Here is a 12,541-nt window from a genome sequence, read left to right as displayed (position 1 = left end):
ATGAAAGACTGGAGACCCATAGCATTGTGTAATGTTCTTTACAAGCTTCTGTCCAAGTTCCTTACAAATCGTCTAAAGAAAGTCCTTCACAAATGCATTGCCGATTCACAGTCTGCTTTTGTACCTGGCAGATCCATTCTGGATAATGCTTTAGTAGCTATTGAGTTGGGTCATTATATGAAGACAAAAACAAAAGGTGATGAGAAACGTGTTGCCCTGAAGCTTGATATAAGTAAAGTGTATGATAGGATTGACTGGTCATATCTCAAAGATGTTATGTACAAGATGGGTTTCTTGGAAAAGTGGATCCAATTTATCATGATGTGTGTGGAAATAGTTGACTATTCCGTCATTGTGAACAAAGAGATGGTGGGAACTGTTATTCCAGGGCATGGTCTAAGGCAAGGCGGTCCATTATCACCTTACTTATTCATTTGGTGTGCTGAAGGTCTATCTGCGTTGATCATAAATGCTGAAAATAGAGGGGTTCTTCAAGGTGTACGCGTTTGTCGTAGTGCCCCAAGGCTGTCCCATTTACTTTTTGCTAAGGATTGCTTCTTTTTCTTTCAAGCGGAGGAGAATCAAGCAAGGGTAATGAAGCAGATTTTAATAACTTATGAGGTTGTGTCAGGTCAAGCCATTAGCCTTCCTAAGTTTGAGATTTTTTATAGCAGAAATGTCCAAGATCCGCTGCAACAATCCATCACCAATATGTTAGGGGTGTGTGCAGTTTTGGGTACTGGCAAGTATCTAGGACTGCCATCAATGGTTGGGCACAGCAAAAAGGCAACCTTCAGTTTCATCAAGGACCGGGTATGGCAGAAAATTAGTAGTTGGAGTCGCAAATGTCTGTCCAAAGTAGGTAGGGAGGTTATGATCAAATCTGTTCTCCAAGCTATTCCTTCGTATGTCATCTCCTCAACGAAATTGAAAATATGATGAACACCTTCTGCTGGGGACATGGAAGTGCAAGTAACAAAGGGATGCATTGACTTTCTTGGGAAAAGTTATTAGTACATAAAAATCATGGAGGTATGGGTTTCAAAGATTTGGCTGCTTTTAATGTTGCAATGCTTGGAAAACAGGGATGGCAGCTACAAACGGATTCGGATAGTTTAGTCTCAAGAATCTTTAAAGCTCGATATTACCCGAATAGTAGTTATCTAGATCTAAATTGGGTTATAATCCAAGCTTTGTTTGGCATAGCATATTCAGCACCAAGGTGGTCGTTAGGCATAGTGCCCACTGGAAAATTGGTTCCGGGGTTAATATTCCTATCTATAACGAGCCATGGATATTGGAGCATGATCTAGAACTTATCCTGCTGGCCCTGATATGTTGGCTCTTCAACCTTATTCAGTGGGTCATTTAATTGATCAAAATGTTAAAGTTTGGAATGAACAGTTGGGTCGTCAGTTATTTGGAAATGAAACAACCCAAAATATATTGAATACTCCATTACACCAACAAGTCCAAATGGATAAATTGATTTGGAAGGCGGAGAAGAATGGGTGTTTCTCGGTTAGAAGTGCTTACCACATTTGTATTAAAGATATTATAAACAATGATCATTTGCGGAAACCGGGGTATTGGAGTGGCATATGGAGACTGAAAGTACCTCCCAAAGTTAAGAACTTGGTGTGGAGAATTTGTAGAGACTGTTTTCCAACGCGAGTAAAGTTGTGAAGCAGAGGCATCAATTTCCCATCAACTTGTGTCAGGTGTGAAGACCCCCATGAAGATAGCTATCATATACTTTTCCACTACAAGGCGGCCATCGATGTTTGGATTGTGGCCAATGTTTGGAATCTGATTTCTCCATCTCTGAATCAGTTTGATAATGCACCAGATATCATATTTAATTTGTTGGAAAAGTTGCCTACCGCCCAGGTCGAGCTATCGTTACCATAATGTGGAGCATCAGGAAAGCTAGGAACCTGAAGTTGTGGCAACAAGTGTCAAACTCGAGCGTTACAATACGAGAAAGACCTAAGGACCTTTTAGAAGGTTTGAGGAATGCTAATCGCAAGCAAAGTCCTACAAGTCAGAACCACACATCCAACTCAGTTACTAGAGATATAGACATCAGATGGAGGAAACTGAGGAGCGGCATATTTAAATGTAATGTTGATGCCTCTTTTTCAAATGCCAGAAATAAGGTAGGAGTGGGCATGTGCATTTGAGATTAAGCAGCAAACCATGTCTGTTCAAAAACCATGTGGTTCACTCCATTGTGTTCATTTGTGACTTTTATGATAGACTTGGAAGCTGCTCTGTTATGTAGGCAGAACTTTGGACCCTTTACATTGGAATAGATACGACGATTGTCGAGTAAGTTAAATAATAATAATAATCATATCATCTTTGTTAGTATGGTTACATCAGGCGCCGCTCCTGATGTGTTTCTCCTATGAGAGGTGGTCTCTCTCCATCGTTCTAGATGGAGAACGATTGTTTGTCATGTGTATCTATCCTAGTGTGTAGACTTGTTAGTGAATCTCAAACACTCTTTATATTTTAGATGTTTTTCTTCTTTGATGTTTTTCTTCCCTTGTTCTGAAACTTCTATTGGAAGATGATTTATATGGGACAAGTTTGCCTTTATTTAGTTTCAAAATTTTATTCATTTTCTCATTATTCTTTTTAAGGGTATACATACATACATACACACACACACATATATATATATATATATATATATATATATATATATATATATATATATATGGGATGTTTCAAATGAGAGGGATTTTTAAATGAGAGGGTGAGAGGATTAAATAGTGGCCATTGGATTAGATAGATGGTTGTGATTAAAAGAGAAGATTAATGAGCCATGTGACTCTCTTCTCACCAATTTCTGAACGCGTGTTCCTTTCTCTTATATTTTGCATGATGTTCCATGTTCTTCTCATTACTGACCTTCTCACTTCCCTCTCACTTCACCTCCAACCAAATACATCAGTTTGAATTGGACAACTTGCACTTCTATTGAGTTACGTTCATTCTCCATGGACAAAGATACATCAACTTGTTTTCAAATTCCTCAGGTATATTATAATTAGTTTGGCTTGAGGTTCAACATTATTGTTCTATTCTTGTTTCTGTTGCTTTTTTCCTAAGAGATAGGTTTTTTTTGTTCCTATTTTTTTGTTGGTTCCACTGCTGTCCCGTGGTTCTATTTGGTTGTTGGTTCTATTGTTTTCTTTTTCTTCTTTTTAAGTAACAACATTTAATCTTTTTTTTTCTTTCTTTTGTTCCTATTTTTTTTCTTAGTTTGGTATCACTATTTTATATGTAGAATTTGAAAGAGAAACCCTGCATTAATCTTAGGTGGTTTTGCATCATATTACTATTTTGCAATGCTTTGCGTCACATTTCTTGTGCTACTGATAACAGAGTTTATTTATTCTTTGTTTCATCCTTTTTATTTATTATGTTTTCCTTTCTATTATTTTATTGAAGATATTTATTTTGTTAATTTTAGGAATATGAATGTGTGCCAAATTGTGATGATGAATTAAAGCCTATGATTGGACAAGTATTTGATACGTTAGCAGAAGGTAAAAAAATTTACGAAAAATACGCACTCTCTGTCGGATTTAGAGTGCGTTCATCATCATCGACTATAGATAAAAACGGCGTGAAGCGTTGGAAGTATTTTGTTTGCTCGAAAGAGAGTTATTTGCCAAATAAGAAGGATGGTAAGGAGCAAAGTGAATCTACTGTCAAGGTTAGAAGAAGAAGGGCTTTAACAAGAGAAGGATGCAATGCAAATGTTGTTTTCAAATGGGTGGGGGAAGGTAAGTATGAGATAGCTCGATTTCATGAAAACCATACACATCCACTTACTTCAAGAGACCGTTTCTAAGGTCTACAAGGAAAGTGAATTCAGTTCACAAAAGCTTATTACATGCATGTAGTAGAGCAAATATAGGAACTTCAAAAGCTTTCCACTTATTAAAAGAACAGTGTGGGGGTTATGAAAATATTGGATGCACGCAGAGAGATCCTCAAAATTATTCCAGAGATTTAAAGACTTTGAATAAAGATTCTGATGCACATGTTTTGATAGATTACTTTAGAAGGAAGCAAGAGGTTAATCCATCCTTTTATTATGCGTATGAGGTAGGTGAAGAAGGCCGACTGAAGCATGTTTTTTGGGCATATGGTATTTGTAGGAAAAATTATTCCTTATTTGGGGATGTGGTTTCATTTGATACTACGTATCAAACAAACAAATATCATTTAACTTTTGCACCTTTCACCGGGATAAACCATCATCGACAATCTATTACCTTCGGCGTAGGACTTATAACAAATGAGAAAAGTGATTCATTCGTATGGTTGTTTGAAAAGTTTTTGGTAGCAATGGGCGGACATAAGCCAACTCTTATAATAACCGATCAAGATCCTTCCATGAAAGTGGCTATATAAAATATGTTTGATGCTTCTACTCATAGATTGTGCATGTGGCATATCATGAAAAAAGTTTCTGAAAAAGTAGGTGTTTCCATGAATGATGAGGATGAATTCAACAAAAGTTTCAAGTCATGTGTTCAGAGACACCAAATGAGTTTGAAGAGACTTGGGCGTTTTTGATGAAAAGGTTTGAGTTAGAAAAGAATAAATGGTTGGCACATATGTTTGTGATTCGAAGTATGTGGATCCCAACATATTTCAAAGACACTTTTATGGCAGGGATATTGAGAACAACATCAAGATCAGAAAGTGAGAATTCTTTCTATGGTAATTTTCTGAATCCTAATGTTAACTTGGTTGAATTTTGGATGAGATTTGATTTAGCAATAGAAGTGCAACGACATAAGGAGTTACTAGTGTTATGAAACGCAAAAGTTGAAAATGATCTCATTTCTCATAATTGTGAAGGTGGTTACATGAGGTATTTATTGGAAGAAAGTGAAGTACCATTGTACTATCAACAAGCTAAATCAATTACAATACTGAAATGTAAACTAGCTAGCTTGAGATGCAAGTAAACTATATTTGCTCTCTTTATTTTTCTCTTCTTCCTCTAATAGTCCCACACAAGCTAGAGAATGGTAGATATCCAACATTCCTAGCTTGAATAGAAGAGTGTTGAATGGTTGAGGAAGTAAAGGCTTAGTGAAGAAGTCTACCAGCTGATTAGAAGAAGAAACAGGGAGAAGCTTCAGTATGCCTGCTTGTAATTTTTCTCTAACCAAGTGACAGTCAATCTCAAGATGCTCGGTTCTTTCATGAAATACTGGGTTAGCTGCATTGTGGAGGGCACTCTGGTTGTCACAATACAGCCCAGGGACTTTATCAAGTGTAACATGCAAATCCTTAAGCAAATAGAGAAGCCATTGCAGCTCACAAGTTGCTTCACCTAAAGCACGATACTCAGCCGCTGAAGAGGATCTTGAGACAGTCAATTGCTTCTTTGTTCTCCAAGAAATCAAGGATTTGCCAAGAAAGAAGCACTGACCTGAAATGGATCTCCTGGAATCTAAACATCCAGCCCAGTCAGCATCTGAATATCCAGATAAACACATAGATGAATCTCTGGGAAATAACAAACCTTGTCCAGGACATTTCTTGAGATATCTTAAGATTCTAGTGGCTGCATTGAAATGTTGTTCAGTTGGAGCTGTGAGAAACTGGCTCAACTGTTGGGTAGTAAATGTGATATCTGGTCTGGTATTGGTAAGACAGATGAGTCTGCCTATCAATCTCCTATATGATGGTACATCACTATAGCGAGCACTAGAATCATTATGAAGCTTGCAAGAAGGGTCAGAGGGAGTAGAAACAAGTTTGCAAGCAAGATGGCCAGTTTCAGTTAGCAACTCAATGCAGTATTTTTTTCTGACAAAGAGAAATACCTGCAGAAGAATGAGCAACCTCTAAGCCAAGAAAATACTTTAATTGACCAAGATCCTTGATTTTGAATGATGCATGCAGAATAGCCTTGATGGATTGAATTTTAGAAATAGAATCACCAGCAACAATCACATCATCCACATAAACAAGTAACACTATGAATGAAGCATTGGTCTTTTTGGTGAATAATGAATGGTCAGAAGTGGATTGAGTAAAATTATGATGAAGGAGAAGAGATGTACGTTTCTCATACCACTTTCTACTGGCCTGTTTCAATCCATAGAGTGATTTAACCAATTTACACACTTGATTAGGTTTGGAAGGAGTGATACCTTGAGGAACAAGCATATAAACATCTTCCTGCAAGTCTCCATGTAGAAAGGCATTATTGACATCTAACTGATGAATGGGCCAATGATTGATTGATGCCAAAGCAATTATAGTTATGACAGTTGTTAATTTGGCAACAGGAGAATATGTGTCAAAATAATCCAAACCTTCTATCTGATTATAACCTTTAGCAACCAAACATGCTTTGTATCTTTCTATAGAGCCATCTGCATGATATTTGATTTTATATGTCCATTTAGAATAGTTTTTTTTCAGCGAAGATATGATTCTCTCTTTGCCCAAACCTCTTAGGTTTTAACTAAAAAATTCTCAATGCCTTTCCCTCTCCCTAAATGAGCTTCTTTGTGCTGCCATTTGTCTACTACTTCATATGATTTTGCATTTGACATTCTTTTAGCCTACTTTTTCTATATCCTATGTGCATTATTAACTAGACAAGTGTATTCGGGGGATATCTCAAGGATGAATCTGCACCAATACATCTGTAGAGAACACTACCTTCTATCTTATGATTATCTTCCATGGAAAGAACACAATCTGATATCTTGATATCCTCCAAACGGAAAACCACGGCTCGCAACCTATGTGAACATTGTTGTAAGGGTTAGTCAATCAACCGATGATGATATGCCATCATGAGATGCCATCCTATCTTTATTTCCTGTTACGGTCACGCATAAGAATGAAGATGGACTACACTTTCAATTTAGTTTTTTATTAAAGTCAGATGTTGTTAGTTAGCTTCATATTTTTTTTTTGGCACAATTAGTTAGCTTCTTATTGTTATTGAAGCTATGATGAGTCATTATTTAGTCTATTTTATATATTATTTAGTTTCGTTTTATTTAGATTTAGTTTTATTTTATTTTAATATTGTTTCCTTTTTGGACTATTTTACTTCAATTGCATATTTTTATATTTCAGGAATGAATATTGGATGGAAGGTGTCTTGGAGCAAAAGAAAGGAGTCTGGAGCTGATTTGGAGCGAAAATACGAAAGATTCAGGAACAAAAATATGTTCCCCCAAGTCAGAAGCTTGGCACGGCCCGTGCCAACATGTGGCACGGCCGTGCCACCTCTCAGAAGTGCCTTTTGCTGCTTTTGCTTAGGCCCCAAGTTACTCTGTTGTAGTCTTACCGAAAAGCCCTTGTAATTGCTTAGATTTTAAGTCGAATGTAAGCTATAAATAGAGTAGCTCTCCATCACAAATATTCATCTTTATTCTTGGAATTCAATAGTGACAATTGTTTTCTTAATAAAGTTCATCTTTTTATTTCTTTACTTTCTTGCAATTTATTTTATGCTTTCTCTCTTCTTCCCCATGTCTACGATGAACATGAGTGAGTAGACTTCTCTTGTCTTGGGATTGTTGGATAAGTCTAATGACATAATCCTAATCGAACCAAGCTTTAATCCTAATTTCATGTAACCGTAATTTCTAATCTAGATTCACCGTTTTAACATGAATTAACCATTATCAAACTGTGGAAACGAAAGTGGAGAGTTTGATAATTGTTAATCCATCATCTCAAATATCAATTCATAATGCGAAAGCGGAGCTTTGATATTGGAAGAAGTGAATCTAGACAAGAATTGTAAAGGCAGCGAAATAGTCTTTGCAATTCTTGAGACATGTGTAGTTTCAATCCTAAAAGCTTCTTCTAGTAATCAAGTCAGCGAAATAGGCTTGGTTGCTAGGGGTAAACTCTCACCGGACTTGATCGGAAAGGTGAGGGGCTAAGGGAAATCGGTCTTTAGAAATTAAGGTGTAAAACATGAAATTAGAAGTTAAAGTCTTGGCTAGTGAAGGACTTGTTATTATGACTAACCAATGATCCCAAGGCTCTTTTTATTATTGTTATTTACCTTCAACCAACTGAACCTCCTCTTTTATAACTTTCTTCTCCTCTAATCATTCTCTTAAAGTTAGTTAAATTGAACAACTCCCTAGCGGAACGATACTCTCTTTTACTACTACTTCGATAGACCATGCACTTGCGGTTTGGCCTATCAAGTTTTTGGCGTCGTTGCCGGGGAGTTAACTAATTTAATTAACTTTTTCTTAGTGATTAGAATTCTCTTCTTTTTCTTTTCTTTTTCTTCTTTTACCCTTCTCTTTTATTTCTGTTATCATTAACTTCTTGGGTTCTCAATTTTTTTATGCGAAAAACTAGAAATCGAGTGGTATTCATTCCCGAGATCGAAAGGTTTTCACATAAAAGAAAGAGAGACGCACGAAATAATACCGCCATGGCTGATCGCACTCTCAAAGAGTATGCAACGCCGTCTACGGCCGAGCCACAAGCTATTATTGTGTACCCAACGGTTGAGGATGACAACTTTGAAATCAAGCCTGCCCTACTTAACTTAGTGCAGCAAAATCAGTTTTCGGGATCCCCCACCGAGGATCCCAATCTTCACATCTCTGTTTTCTTACGAATTAGTGGAACCCTAAAGGAGAACCAATAGGCCATAGGACTTCATCGCTTTCCCTTTTCCTTAACGGATAGAGCTAGCGCTTGGTTCCGTTCCCTTGAAGTCGGTTGCATTACTTCATGGGATCAAATGAGGCAAGCATTCCTTGCCTGATTCTTTCCCCCCTCTAAAACTGTTAAACTAAGGGACCAAATCACACGGTTCAATCAAAAAGATGGGGAATCTCTCTATGATGCGTGGGAGCGTTTCAAGGAATTGCTTAGACTTTGTCCCCACCATGGTTTAGAGAAGTGGCTCGTAGTCCAGACCTTTTATAATGGCTTGTCTTAAACTACTAAGATGTTTGTTGATGCAGCTGTAGGAGGAGCTCTAATGAACAAGAACTACACGGAGGCATATGCCTTGATTGAAGACATGGCTCAAAATCATTACAAGTGGACTGACGAGAGAGCCATCACTAGTTCTTCATCCTCCGAAAAGGAGGCAGGTATGTACGAAGTCTCTAACTATGATCACCTTGCTTCTAAGCTTGATGCACTAACCCAAAAATTTGAAAAACTAAATGTTAGTGCTGTCACTTCCGCTTCTACATCTCCTTCTTGTGAAATTTGTGGTATAACTGGTCATGTTGGTGTTGATTGCCAACTAGGTAGTGCTATTAATGGTGTTGAGCAAATGAAATATGCTCAATACAACCAAGGGATGAGGTAAAATCAAAACTTTTATAAAAATCCTCAAAATCCCTATGGTCAAGTAGCACCACCTGGCTATGTAATCAACCGTCAGAAATCTAATTTGGAAGTCTTGTTGGAAAATTCTATTGCAAATCAAACTAAACAACTTCAAGAAGTTAAAAACCAAACTGGATTTCTGACCGATTCTCTTTCCAAACTCAATACCAAAGTTGATTCTATTGCCACTCATTCTAAAATGCTTGAAACCCAAATCTCCTAAGTGGCCCAACAAGTGGCCACCCTTTCTCAAACACCGGGAGTCTTTCCTGGTCAAACCGAAGCCAACCCTAAGGCCCGTGTTAATGCTATTTCTGTTGAGGGTAGTAAGTTAGGAGAAACTATTGCTAAGGTTAAAAACATTGAGAAAGAAAGTGTCAAGCTTTTAGGAGAGAAAACTGTGAAACCGCTTGATGAGACCCAAGCTCCTTCCCCTTCAAAACTTGCTAAGCTCAACTTAGAGGATCAACATCCTTAAGAAAATTTGCATTAAGATCCCCTTTGCGGAAGCTTTGTCTAGGATGCCTCTATATGCTAAGTTTTTAAAGGAAATTTTTTCAAAGAAAAGGGCTATAGAGCATAGTGAGACAATAACTTTAGCTAAGGACACTAGTGCAATTATCCAAAAGACACCCCCCAAGCTTAGAGATCCAGGTAGTTTTGCCATACCTTGTATGATTGGGAGTGAGACCGTTGACAAAGCCTTGTGTGACTTGGGAGCTAGGGTTAGTTTGTTACCTTTGTCCCTCTTTAAAAGGATGGGGATAGGAGAATTAAAACCTACCGAGTTGGTCTTGAAATTAGCTTATCGTTCTACTATAAACTTAGTTGGTTTTGTTGAAGACATACCCATTAAGATAGAAGGCATATACATCACAGCTGATTTTGTGGTAGTTGACATTGAAGAGGACGATGACGTCCCTATAATCCTAGGTAGACCATTCCTCGCGACTGTGGGAGCCCTAGTTGATGTTAAAAACGGTAGGATTGTATTTCAAGTGAGTGATAAAATGGTAGGCTTTGAGTTGGAAAATGTTATGAAAGGTCCCTCTCTTTACTCTTGTTCATTATTTAAGGATCATGATGTGAAAGAACGATTCATACCGTCATCTACACAACATGATCACTTTGATCCATTCTAAGGACTCTTTATAACCGTCAAGCTAATGACTCTAAAAGAGCGTTTCGTGGGAGGCAACCCACGCATTTATTTGCTTTATTTTGTTTGTTTTCCGTTGTTTTAAGTGTTTTGTAGGTAATTGTCCGAGTGTGATTCAAGAAAGATGAAAATTTTGAAGCCCCCTATGACCAGAAGGTTGGCACGGCCCATGCTCCTACTTGGCACGGCCGTGCCAGACAATACACACAAAATGGCTAAAACTCCAGAAGGTTGGCACGGCCGTGCCCGATCTCTCCACCCTATATTCTTCAAATTTTTCTTTCTTCTTCCTCATTCTCACACACAAACCTCTTTCATCTTTTAAACTTCTCTCTAAAACCTCCATAACCTTCCACCTTCATACCTTCACATCTCCATCAAAACTTCATCAAATCACTCAATTCTTTCACCAAATCAACTTTAAACTTCATTCTAAACAAAACCCTTCCATCAAAAACAACTTTCATCCACCAAAACCGATAATTCACCAAACCCTTATTTCCATAGACCTAACCCAAAAACCACAAATTCTTAACCCATCTCCACACCTAAACTCATAAACCTTACTCAAACATCAAACCCAAACCTAAACCAACCTTTTCCACCAAAATTCTTTCCAAACCCTAACCTTCACCAAACCACACAAAGTCAACCCAAGGTCAAGGACAATGGCTTCAAGGAGAAGTGGTAAAGAACCAGCAAGCTCTTCCGGAGGTCCTCCATCAAAGAAGCAAGCACAAGAAAAGAATCATGGAATCAAGTTCAAGGACAACAAGCAAAGAGATAGGTATAAAATTCTAATCTCTAAACCCTTGCATCCTTCTAGATATCCTGATTCCTATAGTTTGAATGTGCTAGGGATTAGGGATGATGTTTATAAGTTGCTAGGAAACCTAGGTTGGATTGAGATGCTGAGACCTATGAGAGGTTATGAGAATATCACCTATGAATTTCTAAGTTCTTTTTTTTTCACTAAAGATAGGTTGAATTATGATAACCCTAACCATAGAGTTGTTTTCCAGCTATTGAATGTTGATTATGATATGTCTCTTCAGCACTTTTGTGATGCATTAGGCTTTGCAAACGAGGGGTATATACATGATTCTTGGGATCAAAGTTTAAAGCCGGTTGACTATCAACCCGTTGTCTTTTGGGAACGTATCACCGGACGTAGGGAATTTGTCTCAAGATCCAACAAAGCTAGTAACATTCATAATCCCGTGCTTAGGTACCTTCAGAGGGTTATGGCTTGCACCATTTGGGGTAGAACCGAGTTAGGGAACACTAGGACGGATGAGCTCTTCATGTTATGGGCAATGCTTTATAACCACCCCGTAAACACTTGTTTCTACTTGCTTGATTACCTTGACCATGTGATGTGATCCTAAAATTATCTCTCTTGAAAAGAATAATAAAGTCATTGTGGGATAAAAGAACCAAATTAATTTTGAGTTCTAAGTTTTATTTTCGCAGGTCATGATATGTCAGTCTTGTTTTGGCTATATCTGGAGCTCTGGATGTCCGTTTGAGGTGATCTTTAATGCGTTGGAAAGCTTAGAATATTCTCTACATTTCGTCTGTTGGACTCAAGAGCAAATTTGGAATATTTCTTGGTGTAAAATGAGCATGAATTGGATGACGTGATTTTGATGAATGGGCTGATGTAAGAGAAGAAACAACACATTAAAGAAGCAAATGAATGTATAACATCTCCATGCATTGATGCAGCCACCCCCACCTTAAAGTCATTTTGTAACCTTTTATTTGCATTAATCAGCCACCAAAACATTATTGTAATTAGTGGCTGCATTTCCTTTCATTTTCTAAGAGTTTTAGAGTCAAAATCATCATGTAATAAGCTCCTATAAATAGAGCACGAAAATGATATGTAAAGATAGAGAATTTTGATAAAAAAAAGTCACTTTATGTGAATTTGGAAGCTTTGCTTCTTTTTGGTTCTGGATTGAACCATGCATTGATCATATCAAGAATCCTTTCTTG

The 12,541-nt window shown here is 37.5% G+C and overlaps 1 protein-coding gene, 1 non-coding gene and 1 pseudogene across 2 annotated transcripts; 2 read left to right on the top strand and 1 right to left on the bottom strand.

Moving 5' to 3' along the window:
• Positions 1-4,844, top strand: LOC146905928 (protein FAR1-RELATED SEQUENCE 5-like; annotated as a pseudogene).
• Positions 4,845-8,827: 3,983 nt separating this feature from the next.
• LOC146905927 (small nucleolar RNA R71) lies at positions 8,828-8,934 on the bottom strand. Its single transcript, XR_015020757.1, has one exon. It is a non-coding gene; the product is annotated as a small nucleolar RNA R71 (small nucleolar RNA).
• Positions 8,935-11,208: 2,274 nt separating this feature from the next.
• Positions 11,209-11,922, top strand: LOC146905926 (uncharacterized). The gene has a single exon (XM_085728681.1). The coding sequence runs from the start codon at positions 11,209-11,211 to the stop codon at positions 11,920-11,922; it is 714 nt and encodes a 237-aa protein (XP_085584807.1).
• The last annotated feature ends 619 nt before the right edge of the window (positions 11,923-12,541 follow it).

Source organism: Medicago sativa, chromosome 7 (assembly GCF_051527215.1).
Source record: "Medicago sativa cultivar Bolivia chromosome 7, Bolivia_mono, whole genome shotgun sequence".
NCBI lineage: Eukaryota > Viridiplantae > Streptophyta > Magnoliopsida > Fabales > Fabaceae > Medicago > Medicago sativa.
Note: the sequence above shows the minus strand (reverse complement) of the source record. Positions and strands in the feature narration are given on the sequence as shown.

Coding starts and splice junctions, on each gene's coding strand:
- LOC146905926 (XM_085728681.1), top strand. CDS start 11,209: ATGGCTTCAAGGAGAAGTGGTAAAGAACCAGCAAGCTCTTCCGGAGGT.